Here is a 22915-nt window from a genome sequence, read left to right on the forward strand (position 1 = left end):
TCCTTTATTCCAAATCCGTGCATCCTCCACCAACTCAACAACTCTCCCATTTCTCTCGCCTCCAAATTGTCCTTCTTCTCCCAGACTGGCTCTGGTTCACTCCTCGGCTCCGCCGACTGCTCCATGTGCCTCCCCAAATTTTTTTTATTGGGGTTTCTGTGGCCTTCCTCCCTGACTTCGTCGCTGTCCCTCCTTTGCTGCTTCCGCCTGCTTCCATGGAAGGCTCTTCGCTCCTGCCACTATGTTGTCCCAAGTCCAGGATGTTCTCTCCCTAATCTTGTCCAAAGACCAGGATGCCATTACCTCCCGGCCACGCTGCTTGGTCCGTTGTTGGTGTCACGAACGTTATAATAACTGGACCAAAGCACAGCGTGATCTGGGTCCAACATCTTTTTAATGAATAAAGTGAAACTCACAGCAAAACAATAATCTCAAACGAAACGTGACGCTAATAATAGTGCTACCAGGCTACCATCCATAGTCAAGATCCCACAAAGCACAAAAGGGAAAAATATGTGTCACGTTCTGACCTTTATCTCCTTTGTTTTGTCGTTATTTAGTATGGTCAGGGCGTGAGTTGGGGTGGGCAGTCTATGTTTGTTTTTCTATGATTTTGGGATTTCTATGTTTCGGCCTAGTATGGTTCTCAATCAGAGGCAGGTGTCATTAGTTAGGTAGCCTGGGTTTCACTGTTTGTTTGTGGGTGATTGTCTATGTTAGTTGCTTGTGTCAGCACAGTTCTCATTACAGCTTCACGGTCGTTATTCGTTTATTGTTTTGTATAGTTTGTATTCAGTGTTCAGTGCTTTCTTTAATTAAAAACTTCATCAAGAACACATACCACGCTGCATTTTGGTCCGTTCCTTACGACGATCGTGACAATATGATCCCCAATCAGAGACAATAATAAACAGCTGCCTCTGATTGTGAATCATACCAGGCCAACATAGATATATAATTACCTACATGACCCACCCTAGTCACACCCCGACCTAACCAACATAGAGAAAAACAGGCTCTCTATGGTCAGGGCGTGACACCTGAAGTGTCCTTGCTAGTGTTTTCAATAACTAAAGTTAAATTCATTTTAATCAAAATAACCAAGCCTTTGGACTTAGAGGCTCCACTAGTGGAAGCAGAAATTTTATAAGAGTAAATATTTTCTGTGATGTGTCGCCCATTTTAATTCATGTGTACTAAAGGCTTTTCAGGCTGATGCCGATTATTTAGTGAAACAGATGCTCAACCATAAATTCCTGGTTTTCAATGGAGGTTTTCTCACCAATCAGAGTGGGACAAGGGGTGTCAGCGAGGCCATTATACTGGCACTCCAGACCAATATGCAGTTTAAAGGCTAAAACGGGTAGGGAGATGGCCAGGGTTTGGCACTCAGACAATGGATACCATAGGCCACTCACTCCGTGGCAATAATGGAGTTGGCCATGGGGTACTTGACTTTGAGTGGGCAAATGGAGAATGCATGCTCACACACACACAAGCACAAACACACACACACAAAAACACGCACGCGCACGCGCACACACACGCACACACACACACACACACACACACACACACACACACACACACACACACACACACACACACACACACACACACACACAGCACACGCACAAGCACACGCACACGCACACACACACACACACACACACACATCCTGCTGTGTCTTACCCAGTTCAATGTCCTGGTCATCGGTGAGGATGATGATTATGTTGGGTCGGACGTTGTTGCGTGCTTGACGGTCCCTCTGCAGACGGTTGCGGTGGCGCTGACCAGAGAACAAGGACAAGCCCTGGGCCAAGGAGACCACCCACAGGAGGAGGAGAAGGAGGCCCCATCCTGCCATGGCTCTACCCTGTGTTCTTCACCTCTTTTTCACTGTAGCACGGGGCACACTGCTGCTGCCGCAGCTCCCTCACTCCACCTGACAGACACAGAGATGAGACCAGACCGAAACATTACGTAACATACAAATTGCTACAATCTGCTAGCTATGCTATGACAATTACAAAACATGTAATATTGACAAGTGAGAAACTCTGTGATGTATGGTCATCAGGAGTATCTCTTGGTCTCTCTCTCACTCTCTCTCTCTCCCTCCCTCTCTCTTTATCTCTCAACTATCTCTCTCACACACACTCTCACACACTATACTCTCTCTCTCTCACACACAAAAGCAGAGGCATTACATACAGGGTGCTCTTCCATACAATGACCTGTTCGGGCTCCCCTCGTTAGAGCGGTGCATTAGAGTGGTGCACTAGAACGGTGCATTAGAGCAGTGTCATTGCCACAGTGTAATAGTCTCTGCTTATAAACACATGGCTGCCAGTCTGGAGCTAATGGGCCCGGGTCTGAGCCAGGGGCCCGGGGCCAACGCTCCCTCACCAACCAGACAGAGCAGGGGGAATGAAGCGGGGCAGAGGTGAAGGAGAAGAGAGAGTTTAAAGACTGGATGAGGAGACAGAGATTATTTGGCGGCAGGTAGCCTAGTGGTTAGAGCGTTGGACAAGTAACCTAAAGGTTGCAAGATTAAATCCCAGAGCTGACAAGGTAAAAAAAATCTGTCGTTCTGCCCCTGAACAAGGCAGTTAACTCACTGTTCCTAGGCCGTCATTGAAAATAAGAATAAAAAAATGTAAAAGTGTGTATTGAACAGTCAAATAACAAAGTGCTCATGAGATTGATTCCAGACAACGTAGACTTGGTGGTGTATTTTCTAATTATCTGATTTATTAACTTTGTTAGTACAATTTCCTCTAAATGATAGCTTAATGCGTAATTTGCTACATTTATACTTGTTTCATGCTGACTTGATAACATAAGTACACCTCTGACTTATTACAAATGAAACCCCCATAGAGTTTGTCATGGAAACTGTTAATTACATATACAGTGCTTTCAGAAAGTATTCATACCCCATTACTTATTCCATATTTTGTTGTATTACAGCCTGAATTCAAAATGGATTCGATTTTTTTTCTCTCTCACCTATCTACACACAATACCCCATAATGACAAAATTAAAACATGTTTAGAAATGTTTGCAAATGTTTTGAAAATTAATTATAGAAATATCTCATTTTCACAAGTATTCACACCCCTGACTCAATACTTTGTAGAAGCACCTTTGACTGTGACTAAAGCTTTGAGTCGTACTAGATATGTCTGTAGTTCAGCTTTGTACATCTGGATTTCGGGATTTTCTCTCATTCTTCCTTGAAGATTTTCTCAAACTCTATTAAGTTAGATGAGGAGAGGTGGTGAACAGCAATCTTCAAGTTTTTCCATTGACTTTCTATGGGATTCAAGTCTGGGCTCTTAGCTGAGCCACTCAATGACTTTCACACTCTTGTTCTGAAGCCATTCCAATGTTGTTATTTCTGTGTGCTTGAGGTCATTGTCCTGTTGGAACGCAAACCTTCGCCCCCAGTCTAAGATCATTCTCACTCTGAAACAGGTTCTCATCAAGGATTGCCTGTATTTGGCTCCATTCGTTGTTCCCTCTATCCAAATCAAATCAAATCAAATCAAAATCAAATCAAATTTTATTTGTCACATACACATGGTTAGCAGATGTTAATGCGAGTGTAGCGAAATGCTTGTGCTTCTAGTTCTGACAATGCAGTAATAACGAACAAGTAATCTAACTAACAATTCCAACAAAAAAAAACTACTGTCTTATACACAGTGTAAGGGGATAAAGAATATGTACATAAGGATATATGAATGAGTGATAGTACAGAGCAGCATAGGCAAGATACGGTAGATGATATCGAGTACAGTATATACATATGAGATGAGTATGTAAACCAAGTGGCATAGTTAGTGGCTAGTGATACATGTATTACATAAGGATGCAGTCGATGATATAGAGTACAGTATCTACGTATGCATATGAGATGAATAATGTAGTGGTAAGTAACATTATATAAGGTAGCATTGTTTAAAGTGGCTAGTGATATATTTACATCATTTCCCATCAATTCCCATGATTAAAGTGGCTGGAGTAGAGTCAGTGTCATTGACAGTGTGTTGGCAGTAGCCACTCAATGTTAGTGGTGGCTGTTTAACAGTCTGATGGCCTTGAGATAGAAGCTGTTTTTCAGTCTCTCGGTCCCAGCTTTGATGCACCTGTACTGACCTCGCCTTCTGGATGACAGCGGGGTGAACAGGCAGTGGCTCGGGTGGTTGATGTCCTTGATGATCTTTATGGCCTTCCTGAAGCATCGGGTGGTGTAGGTGTCCTGGAGGGCAGGTAGTTTGCCCCCGGTGATGCGTTGTGCAGACCTCACTACCCTCTGGAGAGCCTTACGGTTGAGGGCGGTGCAGTTGCCATACCAGGCGGTGATACAGCCCGCCAGGATGCTCTCGATTGTGCATCTGTAGAAGTTTGTGAGTGCTTTTGGTGACAAGCCGAATTTCTTCAGCCTCCTGAGGTTGAAGAGGCGCTGCTGCGCCTTCCTCACGATGCTGTCTGTGTGAGTGGACCAATTCAGTTTGTCTGTGATGTGTATGCCGAGGAACTTAAAACTTGCTACCCTCTCCACTACTGTTCCATCGATGTGGATGGGGGTGTTCCCTCTGCTGTTTCCTGAAGTCCACAATCTTCTCCTTAGTTTTGTTGACGTTGAGTGTGAGGTTATTTTCCTGACACCACACTCCGAGGGCCCTCACCTCCTCCCTGTAGGCCGTCTCGTCGTTGTTGGTAATCAAGCCTACCACTGTTGTGTCGTCCGCAAACTTGATGATTGAGTTGGAGGCGTGCATGGCCACGCAGTCGTGGGTGAACAGGGAGTACAGGAGAGGGCTCAGAACGCACCCTTGTGGGGCCCCAGTGTTGAGGATCAGCGGGGAGGAGATGTTGTTGCCTACCCTCACCACCTGGGGGCGGCCCGTCAGGAAGTCCAGAACCCAGTTGCACAGGGCGGGGGTCGAGACCCAGGGTCTCGAGCTTGATGACGAGCTTGGAGGGTACTATTGTGTTGAATGCCGAGCTGTAGTCGATGAACAGCATTCTCACATAGGTATTCCTCTTGTCCAGGTGGGTTAGGGCAGTGTGCAGTGTGGTTGAGATTGCATCGTCTGTGGACCTATTTGGGCGGTAAACAAATTGGAGTGGGTCTAGGGTGTCAGGTAGGGTGGAGGTGATATGGTCCTTGACTAGTCTCTCAAAGCACTTCATGATGACGGATGTGAGTGCTACGGGCGGTAGTCGTTTAGCTCAGTTACCTTAGCTTTCTTGGGAACAGGAACAATGGTGGCCCTCTTGAAGCATGTGGGAACAGCAGACTGGTATAGGGATTGATTGAATATGTCCGTAAACACACCGGCCAGCTGGTCTGCGCATGCTCTGAGGGCGCGGCTGGGGATGCCGTCTGGGCCTGCAGCCTTGCGAGGGTTAACACGTTTAAATGTCTTACTCACTTCGGCTGCAGTGAAGGAGAGACCGCATGTTTTCGTTGCAGGCCGTGTCAGTGGCACTGTATTGTCCTCAAAGCGGGCAAAAAGTTATTTAGTCTGCCTGGGAGCAAGACATCCTGGTCCGTGACTGGGCTGGGTTTCTTCCTGTAGTCCGTGATTGACTGTAGACCCTGCCACATGCCTCTTGTGTCTGAGTCGTTGAATTGAGATTCTACTTTGTCTCTGTACTGGCGCTTAGCTTGTTTGATAGCCTTGCGGAGGGAATAGCTGCACTGTTTGTATTCAGCCATGTTACCAGACACCTTGCCCTGATTAAAAGCAGTGGTTCGTGCCTTCAGTTTCACACGAATGCTGCCATCAATCCAAGGTTTCTGGTTAGGGAATGTTTTAATCGTTGCTATGGGAACGACATCTTCAACGCACGTTCTAATGAACTCGCACACCGAATCAGCGTATTCGTCAATGTTGTTGTCTGACGCAATACGAAACATCTCCCAGTCCACGTGATGGAAGCAGTCTTGGAGTGTGGAGTCAGCTTGGTCGGACCAGCGTTGGACAGACCTCAGCGTGGGAGCTTCTTGTTCTGTCTGTAGGCAGGGATCAACAAAATGGAGTCGTGGTCAGCTTTTCCGAAAGGGGGGCGGGGCAGGGCCTTATATGCGTCGCGGAAGTTAGAGTAACAATGATCCAAGGTCTTTCCACCCCTGGTTGCGCAATCGATATGCTGATAAAATTTAGGGAGTCTTGTTTTCAGATTAGCCTTGTTAAAATCCCCAGCTACAATGAATGCAGCCTCTGGATAAATCGTTTCCAGTTTGCAGAGAGTTAAATAAAGTTCGTTCAGAGCCATCGATGTGTCTGCTTGGGGGGATATATACGGCTGTGATTATAATCGAAGAGAATTCTCTTGGTAGATAATGCGGTCTACATTTGATTGTGAGGAATTCTAAATCAGGTGAACAGAAGGATTTGAGTTCCTGTATGTTTCTTTCATCACACCATGTCACGTTAGTCATAAGGCATACGCCCCCGCCCCTCTTCTTACCAGAAAGATGTTTGTTTCTGTCGGCGCGATGCGTGGAGAAACCCGCTGGCTGCACCGCTTCGGATTGCGTCTCCAGTTAGCCATGTTTCCGTGAAGCAGAGAACGTTGCAGTCTCTGATGTCCCTCTGGAATGCTACCCTTGCTCGGATTTCATCAACCTTGTTGTCAAGAGACTGGACATTGACGAAAGAATGCTAGGGAGAGGTGCACGATGTGCCCGTCTCCGGAGTCTGACCAGAAGACCGCTCCCTCTTTTCCTGAGTCGTTTTTTCGGGTCGCTGCATGGGATCCACTCCGTTGTCCTGTTTGTAAGGCAGAACACAGGATCCGCATCGCGGAAAACATATTCTTGGTCGTACTGATGGTGAGTTGACGCTGATCTTATATTCAGTAGTTCTTCTCGGCTGTATGTAATGAAACCTAAGATGACCTGGGGTACTAGTGTAAGAAATAACACGTAAAAAACAAAAAACTGCATAGTTTCCTAGGAACGCGAAGCGAGGCGGCCATCTCTGTCGGTGCCTATCCTTACCAGTCTCCAAGTCCCTGCCGTTGTAAAGCATCCCCATAGCATGATGTTGTCACCTCCATGCTTCACGGTAGGGATAGTGTTAGATGGGTGAAGAGCTGTGTATGGTTTTCTCCAGACATAGCGCTTTGCATTCAGGCCAAAAATAATAAGACCAAAGAATCTTTTGCCTTCTGCTCTCAGAGTCTTTTACATGCCTTTTTGCAAACTCCAAGGTGTGCTGTTGTAACGGGTGGGAAATGGCTAGCTTGTTAGAGGTGTGCGCGCTAGTGACATTTCAATCGGTGGCATCAATCAATCTGAAAACTTGAACTAGTTGTTTCCCCTACTCCATAAGGGTTGAGGGTTTTGTGGAGAGATAAACAAATTGCAAAAATTGCAAAAATCGCTGAAGTTGGAGACTTTTATCTCCCTCACCAACTTCAAACATCTGCTATCTGAGCAGCTAACCGATCGCTGCAGCTGTACATAGTCTATCGGTAAATAGCCCACCCATTTTTACCTACCTCATCCCCATACTGTTTTTATTTATTTACTTTTCTGCTCTTTTGCACACCAATATCTCTACCTGTACATGACCATCTATCACTCCAGTGTTAATCTGCAAAATTGTAATTATTCACCTATCTCCTCATGCCTTTTGCACACAATGTATATAGACTCCCCCTTTTTTCTACTGTGTTATTGACTTGTTAATTGTTTACTCCATGTGTAACTCTGTGTTGTCTGTTCACACTGCTATGCTTTATCTTGGCCAGGTCGCAGTTGCAAATGAGAACTTGTTCTCAACTAGCCTACCTGGTTAAATAAAGGTGAAATAAATAACAAACAAAAAAACAAAAAAAAAAATGTGGGAAGTATTCAGACCCCTTGACTTTCTCCACATTTTTTTTACGTTACAGCCTTATTCTAAAATGTATTATAAGTAAAAAACTGAAATACCTTATTGACGTAAGTATTCAGACCTTTTGCTGGGAGACTCGAAGTTGAGCTCAGGTGCATCCTGTTTCCAGTGGTCATCCTTGAGATGTTTCTAAAACTTAATTGGAGTCCTCCTGTGGCAAATTCGACTGGACATGATTTAGAAAGGCACACACTTGTCTATATAAGGGCCCACAGTTGACATGTCACAGCAAAAACCAAGCCATGAGGTCAAAGGAATTGTCTGTAGAATTCAGAGACAAGATTGTGTCAAGGCACAGATCTGGGGAAGGGTACCAAAACATTTCTGCAACATTGAAGGTCCCCAAGAACCCAGTGGCCTCCATCATTCTTAAACGGAAGAAATTTGGAACCACCAAGACTCTTCCTAGAGCTGGCCACCTGGCAAAACTGAGCAATTGGGGGAGAAGGGCCTTGGTCAGGGAGGTGACCAAGTACCCGATGGTCACTCTGCGAGAGCTCCAGAGTTCCTCTGTGGAGATAGGAGAACATTTTACAAGTACAGCCATCTCTGCAGCACTCCACTAATTAGGCCATTATGGTAGAGTGGCCAGGCGGAAGCCACTCCTCAGTAAAAGGCACATGACAGCCCGCAGTTTGCCTAAAGGACTCTCAGACCATGAGAAATAAGATTCTCTGGTCTGATGAAACCAAGATTGAACTCTTTGGCATGAATGTCAAGTGTCACGTCTGGAGGAAACCTGGCACCATCCCTACGGGGATGCATGGTGGTGGCAGCATCATGCTGTGGGGATGTTTTTGAGCGGCAGGGACTGGGAGACTAGTCAGGATCGAGGCAAAGATGATGGAAGATAATTGATGAAAACCTGCTCCAAAGCGCTCAGGACCTCAGACTGGAGCAAAGGTAAAATTTCCAACAGGACCCTGCACACACTGCCAAGACAACGTATGAGTGGCTTCAGGACAAGTAAAAGATGGCGCCAAAGAACATGGCTGACGTTTTACATTCTCCCAACCAATCGGGGTGTTACTAGGGTGGGTCATCTAGGTAATTGTGCAATTTTCTATTTTTTTCTGCATTTTGTGTAACTTAATTTTTTACTTAACGTGTACATAATGTTTCTGCTACCGTCTCTTATGACCGAAAATAACTTCTGGACATCAGAAAAATGATTACTCACCGCGGACAGAAAGAAACTTTTTCCTTTAACGAGTCCGACGAGAAGGATATCCTGCTTTCACTGGAACAGGCCCAGATCCACGCATTTTGCATGAAGAAAAGAAACCGGAAAAGGGGACGCAGATCGGGGATCCTTCTGAGAATCCGGAGGCGAGCGAATAAACTCTCAATGGCTTCCATTTCCCTTCCTAACGTGCAATCAGTAGAAAATAAAATTGATGACCTACTATTAAGATTATCCTACCAACGGGACAATAAAATCTGTTACATCTTATGTTTCACCGAGACATAAGGCTGAATAAAGAAACGGACAATATAGAGCTGGCGGGATTTTCCATACACCTGCAGAACAGAGACGCTACCTCTGGTAAGACGAGGGGTGGGGGTGTGTGTCTTTTTGTCAATAACAGCTGGTGTCTAGCTGTCTAGTATTAAAGAAGTATTGCTCGAGGTATTGCTCGCCTGAGGTAGAGTACCTTATGATAAACTGTCGACAACACTATCTACCAAGAGACTTCTTTCTCATCTGTATTATTCGTAACCATCTATTTACCACCACAAAGCGAAGCCGGCACTAAGATCGCTCTCAACCAACTCTATAAGTCCATAAGCAAACAAGAAAATGCTCACCCAGAAGCGGCGCTCCTAGTGGTCGTAGACTTTAATGCAGGCAAACTTAAATCAGTTTTACAACATTTTTACCAGCATGTCACATGTGCAACCAGGGGGAAAAAATCCTAGACCACCTTTACTCCACACACAGAGATGCATACAAAGCTCTCCCCTGCCCTCCATTTGGCAAATCTGACCATAATTCTATCCACCTGATTCCTGCTTACATTCAAAAACTAAAGCAGGAAGTACCAGTGACTCGCTCAATACGGAAGTGGTCAGATGACACGGATGCTACACTACAGGACTGTTTTGCTAGCACAGACTGGAATATGTTCCGGCATTCATCCAATGGCATTGAGGAATACACCATCTCAGTCATCGGCTTCATCAATAAGTGCATCGATGACATTGTCCCCACAGTGACTGTACGTACATATCCCAACCAGAAGCCATGGATTACAGGCAACATCCTCATCGAACTAAAGGCTAGAGCTGCCGCTTTCAAGGAGTGGGAGACTAATCCGGACTCTTGTAAGAAATCCCGCTATGCCTTCAGACGAACCATCAAACAAGAAAAGCCTCAATACAAGATTAAGATTGAATCCTACTACACCGGCTCTGACACTCGTTGGATATGGCAGGGCATGAAAACTATTACGGACTACAAAGGGAAACACAGACGCAAGCTTCCCAGTGCCGCAAGCCTACCAGATGAGCAAAATGCATTTTATGCTCGCTTCGTGGCAAGCAACACTGAAGTATGCATGAGAGCACCAGCTGTTCTGGATGACTGTGTGATAACGTTCTCGGTAGCCGATGTGAACAAAACCTTCAAACAGGCCAACATTCACAAAGCCGCTGGGCCAGATGGATTACCAGGACGTAGACTGAAAGCATGCGCGGACCAACTGTCAAGTGTCTCCACTGATATTTTCAACCTCTCCCTGACCGAGTCTGTAATACCTACTTGTTTCAAGCAGACAACAATAGTCCCTGTGCCCAAGGAAGCGAAGGTAACCTGCCTAAATGATGACCGCCCCGTGGCACTCATGTGAGTAGCCATGGCCAGGTCGCAATTGTAAATGAGAACTTGTTCTCAACTTGCCTACCTGGTTAAATAAAGGTGAAATAAAATCAAATGTGAATAACCATGAAGTGCTTTAAAAGGCCACAGATCCACAGATGACGCAATCTCAATCACACTCCACACCGCCCTTTCTCACCTGGACAAAAGGAACACCTATGTGAGAATGCTGTTCATCGACTACAGCTCAGCTTTCAACACCATAGTGCCCACGAAGCTCATCACTAAGCTAAAGACTCTGGGATTAAACACCTCCCTCTGCAACTGGATCCTGGACTTCCTGACGGGCTGCCCCCGGGTGGTAAGAGTAGGCAACAACACGTCTGCCACGCTGATCCTTAACACTGGGGCCCCTCAGGTGTGTGTATTTAGTCCCGTCCTGTATTCCATGTTCACCCACGACTTCATGGCCAAACACGACTCCAACACCATCATTAAGTTTGCTGACGACAAAACGGGTGTAGGCCTGATCACTGACAACGATGAGACGGCCTATATGGAGGAAGTCAGAGAACTGGCAGTGGGGTGCCAGGACAACAACCTCTCCCTCAATGTGAGCAAGACAAAGGAGCTGATCGTGGACTACATGAAAATGCGGGCCAAACACGCCCCCATTAACATCGACTGGGCTGTAGTGGAGCGGGTCGAGAGTGTCAAGTTCCTTGGTGTCTACATTACCAACGAACTATCATGGTCCAAACATACCAAGACAGTTGTGAAGAGGGCACGACAAAACCTTTCCCCCCTCAGGAGACTGAAAAGATTTTGCATGGGCCCCCAGATCCTCAAAAGGTTCTACAGCTGCACCATCGAGAGCATCCTGACCAGTTGCATCACTGCCTGTTATGGCAACTGCTCGGCATCTGACCGTGAGGCGCTACAGAGGGTAATCCGAGCGGCCCAGTATATCACTGGGGCCAAGCTTCCTGCCATCCAGGACCTATATAATAGGCAGTGTCAGAGGAAAGCCCATACAATTGTCAGAGACTCCAGTTACCCAAGTTATAGACTGTTTTCTCTGCTACCGCACAGCAAGCGGTACCAGAGCGCCAAGTCTAGGTCCAAAAGGCTCCTCAACAGCTTCTTCCCCCAAGCCATTAGCCATTAAATTGTCACCGGACAATTTACATTGACCCCCAGGTTGGGGAGAGAAGAGGAACGAAAGCAGTACTGTTAAACTGCCATGTGCCCTTTTCTCAGGAGTGGCTTCCTTCTGGCCACTCTCCCATAAACGACAGATTGGTGAGGTGTTACAGAGACGGTTGTCCTTCTGGCAGGTTCTCCCATCTCAGCCAAGGAACTCTGTAGTTCTGTCAGAGTGATCATTGGGTTATTCACCTCCCTGACCACGGCCCTTCTTGTCTGGTTGCTCAGTTTGATCGGACAGACAGCTCTAGGCAGAGTCTGAGGTGGTTCCATATTTTTTCGATTTCCCAATGATGGAGACCACTGTGCTCTTGGAAATGGTTTTCTACCCTTCCCCAGATAATATGCCTAATCACAATTATATCTCAGAGATCTACAGAGAGTTCCTTGGACTTCATGGTATAGTTTCAGCTCTGACAAGCACAGTCAGCTGTGGGACCTTATATAGACAGGCGTGTTTCTTTCTAAATCATGTCCAAACAATTGATTTGGCCACAGGTGGACTCCAATCATATAGTGACATCTCAAGGATGATCAAAGGAAATCGGATGCAAACATGTTTTCCCTATGTCGTATTGTGTGCAGACGGGTGAATTCGTTGAATTCAGGCTGTAACACAACAAAATGTGAAATAATGTTCACAAATACATTTACAGTTTTTTTCAACTGTTTACACAAGTTTTCAAAACTGTCTCCTTTTTTTCAAAACTCTACACACAATTCCCAAAACTGAACACACAAAATGCAAAATGCCTCACATCTCCTTCAAAATGTAACACTGCATTCAAAATGCCATAAACACGTCAGAATGAAGCATTTGCATCAAATGGCAAACAGTGCTTTCATAATACTACATTTTTGGATATACCATGTAAACACTGTTGTTCTAAATCTAAAGCTCTTTGGTCTTTCATAGGCTTATATCTACATTTCAATACAATGTTCTACAGTGAAAGTAATCGGCTGAGAGGGGTAACAAGTACACTGTAAACACCAATGCAATGTAGAAACAGAAAATATTTATTAGGCCAAACATTACTGTTGTATACAGTAGCATACAACAAAACCATAAACATATGTGAACCAAAAGTATATTCTTTAGAATACAGTAAAGAACACAATTGTGTATGTGGGGTCCCGGGGGACAGTCCAGGAATTGGTAGGGGGGCAGTCACCAGTGCTAAGCTACGCTTCATCTCTTCTCCGGCCTGAGTCTGGCCACGATACTTCATCCACATCACAAGATAGGTTTTCTCTTGCCAAACATCTCCTAGCATGGCGTATCCAACCTTGGACAGAGGCAACCTCTGTGTCCCCACATAGACCATATTTATAATTGCAGTCTCTTGTACATCTGAAGACAAGCATCCTCATCCTCCATGATGTCTTTGCCTTTCCACTCTGTACAGAATTCAAACACAGTATGTGTTCCGCATAGGAACTGTAAACAATGTACAAAAAAATGTAGTACAGCATGATAACCAACCTTATTCATTCAATGCAGTGCAGTAAATGGATGGCTGAGAGTTACAAATGTTTATGCAATACTATGAAGTCATACGTATTTTACAGTACATTACTGTAATGCTAAAATAGTCATTAGATAGTTGCATACCTGTTCTCATTTCTGAAGGTTCGAATTATGGACGCCACTGTAAATCGACTCAAATTGGGCTGGACTCAGTCCAGCCTCTCTCATGGTCAAACCGTGGTTGATCACATGATCAACACATTTTGCCCTAATCTCATTAGAGATGCCTCTCCTTCCTTCTCTTCTTTGCCCTCGTCCTCTTCCTCTCCCTCCTACTCCTCTTGCTCTCTGTCCATTGTTGGCATCCATTGTTCAAAACAGGTAATCTGACCTTTGACATATTTATAGGCCTATACTACAGTAAAGCAGTGATTGGTTAGTGATCAGTTAAGCTATTAGTGTTTGCACATGTGAGGAGTGTGTGTGACCTGGTGAATAAGTGTAGCATTTTGATTGGTTGTGTTTGGAAAAGGAAAGCAAGTCCCTTCCTGTTAGATTTTTGTGTTTTAGGTAGAGAATTGTGTGTAGTGTTTTGAAAAAAGCGTTTTATGCAAATGACAACTGAGTCAAAGGCTGAGAAATAGCTTATGGTTTTGGATATTTGGTGTGTAGTTTTGCACTTTAAGTGAGAGGTTTCAAAAATAGTGTGACATGAAAAGATTTTGTGTGTAAGCAGTTGGAAAAAACTGTAAAAGAAGTGAAATGTTCTTGCTGAAATTGTTCCTAACAGACTGACATGACCTTGTTTTCAATTCACAGTTTGAAGCAAAGACCTTGCTGAATAGAAAGGTGTTGTGGTGTTTCTTCTCACAGCTTTGAGAATTAGCATTTACTATGACATTGCTGCAATGCCATAACACTGTCTATGAGTCCAGGCTCACTGGTCAAATGTAAAAGAGCATCACAAGGCCTCTTCACAAAAACAATTAACCAACTGACTGAGCGCGTTGACAGGTTTCCGTCTATTATAATGGCCTGTGTTTGCTCAGTGTTGTGTGGGTCTACAGGGAGAGCATGTCCCCCAGCATGGAACCTGTATGAACACAAAACAACACACAACCCCAGCCTCCCTCTGCTGCGTGGCAACACACTCAACAATATCAACCTCACTGGGATGCTTTTGAATAGGGGGACAATAGAGCACAGACACGCATGCATGCATGCACTCACTAACACACATGAACGGTCGCACACATACACACACACGCATGCATCACGGGGACACACACTTCACATTAAAACTAAATAACTTACAATTCAAATCAATCAAAGGCTTAGAATGTGGGCTATTAATAACACTATTTCACCACTTCCATCAATCTCAAGAAAGTACTAAACTAACTAAGTCAGTTGGTTATGTTACTATTCCAGAGGAGGGGTGGCTACCTGTTTCTGCCATCCCCCTACCTTATCATAATGTTGATGCCCAGGGATATCCTCATGGAGCACAGACCTCTATGTGCCAAAATGTACCAGTATCCAAGCAGGTCCTTCAGGCGGTGTACCTCCTGATTCCATAACACACTTATCCCCTCTCCATACTAACACTCAAGCTCTCACACACACATATTATGCGCATTCACCACACCCTCTTAGCATGCAAGTATGGACCCACACACATAATTTGCACCCATGCATAACTACACCCAAGCACGCACACACACGCACACACACACACACACACACACACACACACACACACACACACACACACACACACACACACACACACACACACACACACACACACACACACACACACACACACACACACAGCACACACAGCTGTCTGCTTTAATTCCTGCTCCTCTCTTTCTGCCTCTCTTTCTCAGGGCTTTGTTCTCTCTCTGGAGAATGGATGAGGTTCTGACCTGGGGGGGCTCTGCTGTTTTACATTCTCCTCTGCTTCTCTCTTCCTCTTTTTACCCCTCCCGTACCCCTCTCCATTCCCCCCTTTTCCTCGCATCGCTGGCATGTGGTGAAAACTAAGACAACAACAAGGAACACTATACAAAAACTTCATTAAACAGCTCTGTCGCCAAACACCAGAAATGCCTGGCCAACACTGCTGCCAGCCAGGACTTTGTCAATATATAAAGGAATAGATGGTTCACTCCTTTCCATTGTGAGTGTTTGTGCTGTATGAAATACTGCAGCAGCAGCATTACAATTTTTGTCCAACTGCTTACACACAAAGTCTTTTCATGTCACACTATTTTTGAAACCTGTCACTCAAAGTGCTAAACTACACACCAAATATCCAAAACCATAAGCTATTTCTCAGCCTTTGACACTTTTTTCAAAACACTACACACAATTCTCTACCTAAAACACAAAAATCTAACAGGAAGTGACTTGCTTTCCTTTTCCAAACACAACCAAAATGCTACAATTATTCACCAGGTCACACACACACTCCTCACATGTGCAAACACTAATAGCTTAACTGATCACTAACCAATCACTGCTTTACTGTAGTATAGGCCTATAAATAGGTCAAAGGTCAGATTACCTGTTATGAACAATGCCAACAATGGACAGAGAGCAAGAGGAGTAGGAGGGAGAGGAAGAGGAAGAAGAGGACGAGGGCAAAGAAGAGAAGGAAGGAGAGCCACCTCTGATGAGATTAAGGCAACACTTGTTCAACCACGGTTTGACCAACTTGAGTCGATTTACAGTGGCGTCCATAATTCGAACCTTCAGAAATGAGAACAGGTATGCAACTATCTAATGACTATTTTAGCATTACAGTAATGTACTGTAAAATACGTATGACTGCATAGTATTGCATAAACATTTGTAACTCTAAGCCATCCATTTACTGCACTGCATTGAATGAATGAGGTTGGTTATCATGCTGTACTACATTTTTTTGTACTTTGTTTACAGTTCCTATGCCGAACACATACTGTGTTTGAATTCTGTCCAAAGTGGAAAGGCAAAGACATCATGGAGGACGAGGACACTTGTTTACAGATGTACAAGAGACTGCAATTATAAATATGCTTTTGGCCAACAATGCAATTAGGATTCGAGAGATAAGAGAGCATATCTTGAATAATGATACCATATTTAACTACATCAATGCTGTAAGACTGTCGACCATACAACGCATCCTCCAACGACACCGAGTGACGATGAAACAACTTTACAAGGTGCCATTTGAGAGAAACCCTGAAAGAGTCAAGAATATGCGACATGACTTTGTAGACGTTTGTATGCAACACTACTTCCAGTACTTCAGACATACCATATTTACTCATCTGTATATCCTTTTATCTGTTACAGAGAGTATTGGAGCTGGATGCCCATGTAATTCGCCATGAATTTATGTGGATGAGGTTGGTTTCAACCTCACCAAAACCAGGCGCCACAGAAGAAATGTAATAGGACAGAGGGCAATTACCAATGTCCCTGGACAGCGTGGGGGTAATATAACTATGTGTGCTGCCATCACTCAAAACGGAGTCCTCCATCACAATGCCACACTGGGTCCGTACAACACCGGCCATATGCTCACTTTTCTGGATGCAAATTACACAATGCTTGTCCCTGATCCAGATCAGGAGCCTGCTAGATTTGTGGTTTTATGGGACAATGTTAGTTTTCACCGGGCTGTTATGGTCCAAAACTGGTTTGCCACCCATCCACAATTTGTAGTTTTGTTCCTACCCCCATATTCACCTTTTCTAAATCCCATAGAGGAATTCTTCTCAGCCTGGCACTGGAAAGTGTATGATCTCCAACCCTATGCCCGCATGCCGCTTCTCCAGGCAATGGAGGACGCATGTGGGGACATAGAGGTTGCCTCTGTCCAGGTTGTTGCCATGCTATACTTCCCTCCATGTGGGGACATAGAGGTTGCCTCTGTCCAAGGTTGGATACGCCATGCTAGGAGATACTTCCCTCGATGTTTGGCAAGAGAAAACGTATCTTGTGATGTGGACGAAGTATTGTGGCCAGACCCAGGCCGGAGAAGAGATGAAGCGTAGCTTAGCACTGGTGACTGTCTACCCCTACCAATTCCTGGACTGCCCCCCCGGGACCCCACACACACAATTGTGTTCTTTACTGTATTCTAATGAATATACTTTTGGTTTACATATGTTTATGGTTTTGTTGTATGCTACTTTATACAACAGTAATGTTTGGCCTAATAAATATTTTCTGGTTCTACATTGCATTGGTGTTAACAGTGTACTTGTTACCCCTCTAAGCAGATTCCTTTCACTGTAGAACATTGTATTGAAATGTAGATATAAGCCTATGAAAGACCAAAGAGCTTTAGATTTAGAACAACAGTGTTTACATGGTATATCCAAAAATGTACTATTATGAAAGCAGTGTTTGCCATTTGATGCAAATGCTTCATTCTGACATGTGTTTATGGCATTTTGAATGCAGTGTTACATTTTGAAGGAGAAGTGAGGCATTTTGCATTTTGTGTGTTCAGTTTTGGGAATTGTGTGTAGAGTTTTGAAAAAAGGAGACAGTTTTGAAAACTTGTGTAAACAGTTGAAAAAAACTGTAATGGTCTAACCATTTTTGCTCCTCTTCAGTATGTGTTAAAAAGATGATCAAAGCAACACTGGGTTCTCACGTCAGGGATGCAAACTCTATATTTGCACGGTTTGCAAGAAATGTCCAGCAAAATTTTACACGCTGCCTTGATACATCGATAGATAACATGTAAATGTGATCATATAGACGAGGAAAAACAGTGAAAACTGTCCAGTGTTATTCTCTTGAGACCTCAGGGTTACCCTGATAGGAAGTCAGATTGGATTTAATGCATTTTATCAGTTACATGGACACATTCATGAGCATTCAAATTCACAAACGTTTTTGTTTGTGCTTTTCCTCTCTCTCTCTGTCTCTCATTCTAACACATGGTGTGTAGCTCAAAAAATACATGGAAACAAAAATCTAACATACAGTACCAGTAAGATTTTGGACACACCTACTCATTCAAGGGTTTTTCTTTATTTTGTTTTTTTTACATTGTATAATAATAGTGCTATCATCTAAACTATGAAATAACAGATATGGAATCATGTAGTAACAAAAAAAATTGGGTTTGAGATGTTATATTTGAGATTCTTCAAAGTAGCCACCCTTTGACATGATGACAGCTTTGCAGACTCTTGGCATTCGCTCAACCAGCTTCACCTGGAATGCTTTTTAAACAGTCTTGAAGGAATTCCCACATGTACTGAACACTTGTTGGCTGCTTTTCCTTCACTCTGCGGTCCAACTCATCCCAAACCATCTCAATTGGGTTGAGGTCGGATGACTGCAGAGGCCAGGTCATCTGATCCAGCACTCCATCACTCTCCTTCTTGGTCAAATAGCCCTTACACAGCCTGGAGGTGTGTTGGGTCATTGTCCTGTTGAAAAACAAATGATAGTCCCACTAAGCGCAAACCAGATTGGATGGCGTATCGCTGCAGAATGCTGTGGTAGCCATGCTTGTTAAGTGTGCCTTGAATTCAAAATAAATCACTGACAGTGTCAACAGAAAAGCACCCACACACCATCACACCTCCTCCTCTATGCTTCATGGTGGGAACCACACATGTGGAGATCATCCGTTTACCTACTCTGCGTCTCACAAAGACACGGTGGTTGGAACCAAACATTTCAAAATCAGACTTATCAGACTGAAGGACAGACTTCCACTGGTCTAATGTCCATTGCTCATGTTTCTTGGCCCAGGCAAGTATCATCTTCTTATTGGTGTCCTTTAGTGGTGGTTCTTTGCAGCAATTTTACCTTGTGAAGGCCTGATGTTGATGTTGATGTTGAGATGTGTCTGTTACTTGAACTCTGTGAAGCACTTTTTTGGGCTGCAATTTCTGAGGCTGCTAACTCTAATGAACTTATCCTCTGCAACAGAGGTAACTCTGGGTCTTCCTTTCCTGTGACGGTCCTTATGTGAGCCAGTTTCATCATAGCGCTTGATGGTTTTTGCGACTGCACTTGAAGAAACTTTCAAAGTTCTTGACCTTTTCCTCATTGGCTGACCTTCATGTCTTAAAGTAATGATGGACTGTAGTTTCTCTTAACTTATTTGAGCTGTTCTTCCCATAATATGGACTTAGTCTTTTACCAAATAGGGCTATATTCTGTATTTACCCTTTATTTAACTAGGCAAGTCAGTTCAGAACAAATTATTATTTACAATGACAGCCTACACCGGCCAAACACAGATGATGCTGGGCCAATTGTGCGCCATCCTATGGGACTCCCAACTACGTCCGGTTGTGATACAGCCTGGATTCAAACCAGGATGTCTGTAGTGACGCCTCAAACACTGAGATGCAGTGCCTTAGACCGCTGAGCCACTCGGGAGCCACTGTATACCACCCCTACCTTGTCACAACACAACTGATTGGCTCAAATGCATTAAGAAGGGAAGAAATTCCACAAATGAACTTTTCACAAGCACACCTGTTAATTGAAATGCATTCCTCATGAAGCTAGTTGAGAGGATGTCAAGAGTGTGCAAAGTAGTTTTGATATATTCACTATTATTCTGCAATTTAGAAAATAGTGAAAATAAAGAAAAACCCTTTAATGAGTAGGTGTGTCCAAACTTTGGACTGGTACTGTATATGGGCAATTACAATTACTCAAAACAGTTAGCACTGCTACACAAAAACCAGCAGAAATAACAACTCCTAAATAAACAAGAGCCATACAGTATGTTTGTCTACTGAATGCGTGTCAACATAAACATTCCCTTTAGCGTAAATGCAGTGAGTTGAGTAATGGTAGGTTTTTCATAATACATACATAGGAATATTCACACAGTGCTTTTGTGTAAATACTGATTATTTAAATTTAAACCATGCTGATACAAAATGCAGAATGTTGAAGGCAGAATATTGCTCAGATCAGTTCTTTTACACAAATGAAAGGCCCTACCACAGTGCTGATGCTGCTGAATGAGACAGAATCATAGCAGAAGTTTTCTATTTACAGTTTTTCTCAATTGCTAAAACACTAAAACCCATTGGCTGAACAAAGTTCTCAGTTGCCTGGACTCATTTAGCTAATTATGCAGTCTGTTGTCAATACCTTAAACCATTTCACATGGTCAAACACAATTTGCAGATCTCACTTAGACTTTTCAGCAAAACTCTAAACACATTCTCATTCTCAAAACACATTCTGCACTCTAATGCACATGTCATCCATACTGGTAAACACAAGTGGCAAAAATCAAATACAAATAGAGAACACATGTCATTGATTGAACACAACCACTCAAAAATGATTTAACCTGTTTGAAATTATGCGACTCAACCAATATAAGCCAGTTCAGAGAGCAAACAGGTTGTTGAAGGTGGGAAGGAGAAAGTCTGAGAATGGATACTGTAGTACAGTGCATTGTAGGCTGTATACTGTACAATGGACAAATTGTATGGCCCTGAACATTGTGCTTTCCATTTATTACCAGTACTGACTGCTCAATAGACTTTGACTGGTTGCAGGTTCATATCAACAACGAACAAGAATTACAATATCACAGAGACAAAGGACAAGTTTGTGAGATGCAGGGTACAGTACTGTAAAAATAGGGGTACAAGGAGGAGGAAGAGCAAAAAAACAAAATTGCAAAGAGCAAAGCAGAGTAGTAATTTCTGATCAATTTTGAGCTACTATGATAGATTATGTTTTCGTTCATCAAAAGACAATGACGGAAAAATATGAATATTATTTTAGATTAAAAATGTACTTCTCCCTGAGAATTGTATGTTTTGAACAATGTGTTTTCTACTTTTCGGTGTATTGTTTACTGACTGCTTGAGAGTCTATAGCATTTTGATCACTTTGTTTATGATTTGAGAGCAGTGTTTGATTTTGAACACAGGTATAACTGTTTTGAGGAGGAGTCAGAGGTTATGTAAATAGTGCTTGAAGATGAGGTTTTGTGTTTAATGTTTTCAGGAAATGGAGCAAGGTTTCAGAAATTGTGTTTGAGAAATTGAGAAAAACTGTCAAAAGAAGCACAAACCACAACATGAGTAAATGTGAATCTGAGTAGAACAGTGAGAGAGAGAGAGTGAGAGAGAGAAAGAGAGAGAGAGAGAGAGAGAGGAGTAAGAGAGAGTAAGAGAAAGAGAGAGAAAGAGAGAGAGTGAGAGAGAAAGAGAGAGAAAGAGAGAGAGAGAAAGAAAGAGAGTGAGAGAGACAAAGAGGGAAAGAGAGCGAACACAGCATATTTTTGTAAACCTGATTGACGATCAATAACCATTATCCAAAGGTATATCAATGCGGTCTGTATCTTGGTTAAAAGTGCTGCACAGGAATCTGTTATACACTGAAATCCTCCTCATGTAAAGTGACCATTGGAAATTTGAATGTTGAACACTCTACTTCACCATTGGATTAAATGTCAATGATGGCTGTATCTTCCATGGATAAAAATGAATTATAAATGTCATGACAACAGAGCTGTGCCACACTATAGGCTGTTGTGGTAAAACAGAGGTGAGTGTAGGGGCCAAACGCTTTCCTCAGAGGAGAGAGAGACAGACACATTTTAGCAAGTAGAACAAAAACATCAATACATAATATAAATCTCCAAAATATTTAGCAGTGGAGTTAATGCAGTTTTCTCATGAATAAAATATGTTTGGTTGTTCAATGAGCACCATCTCATGCATGCAAGCAATGCCCCAGGAAGAGTGGGTGAAAAAATTGAGAATATGAGAAAATGCAGAGAACCAAACTGGTATTACATATTAAAGAAGGATGAATGATTCCATCCGTACATTTCTCATATTTTAATCAGCTCCCTGACTCATAACGCCAATGAAATATGGAAGAGCCCAGAAGCATAAACCAGACTGAGTCTGGCTCAACCAATGTTCCAACTGGGAAAGGGAGAGGGAGAGAGCGTGAAAGAGATGGAGAGAGAGGGAAAGAGAGCAAAAGTGTGAGAAAGAGAGAAAGGGAAAGAAAGAGAGATAATCTTCTCCAGGTTCTGATGTTCTGTCTGTTCGACGAGTCTCTCCCCCTCCGGCCAGAACAGTGCATTGGTATAACACTGTACATAGCCATAATATGACATTCGGAATGTCTCTATTCCTCTGAAACTTTTGTGAGTGTAATGTTTACTGTTAATTTTGATTATTTATTTTACTTCTGTTTATTATCTATTTCACGTGATTTGGCAATGTAAACAGATGTTTCCCATGCCAATAAATCCCTTTGAATTTAACTAAATTGAGAGAGAGAGAATTTAATTGAGAGAGAGAGAGAGAGAGTCAAATTAAACAGAACAATTCCCTATCCATTTCACATTCGTGACACTCAATTTCTACACTCATCCACATCACACAAAACGAATGAAACACCTACAGTAAGAACGTGAAACACATATTCCAGCCCATCCAACTACCTCATCCCCATACTGTTATTTATTTTGT

General features: G+C 43.3%; 1 protein-coding gene across 2 annotated transcripts in view; it reads right to left on the reverse strand.

Moving 5' to 3' along the window:
- Positions 1–22915, reverse strand: part of LOC112219659 (extracellular sulfatase Sulf-2-like) — an 89309-nt gene that overhangs the window by 19087 nt on the left and 47307 nt on the right. For both annotated transcript variants that reach the window (XM_042295076.1, XM_042295071.1), the window contains one exon: positions 1693–1945. In XM_042295076.1, the coding sequence (XP_042151010.1) occupies positions 1693–1867 (175 nt within the window). In that variant the 5' untranslated portion in view covers positions 1868–1945. The remainder of the gene's footprint in view (positions 1–1692; positions 1946–22915) is intronic.

The sequence above is a fragment of the Oncorhynchus tshawytscha genome, linkage group LG02 (assembly GCF_018296145.1).
Source record: "Oncorhynchus tshawytscha isolate Ot180627B linkage group LG02, Otsh_v2.0, whole genome shotgun sequence".
In the NCBI taxonomy this organism is placed as follows: domain Eukaryota; kingdom Metazoa; phylum Chordata; class Actinopteri; order Salmoniformes; family Salmonidae; genus Oncorhynchus; species Oncorhynchus tshawytscha.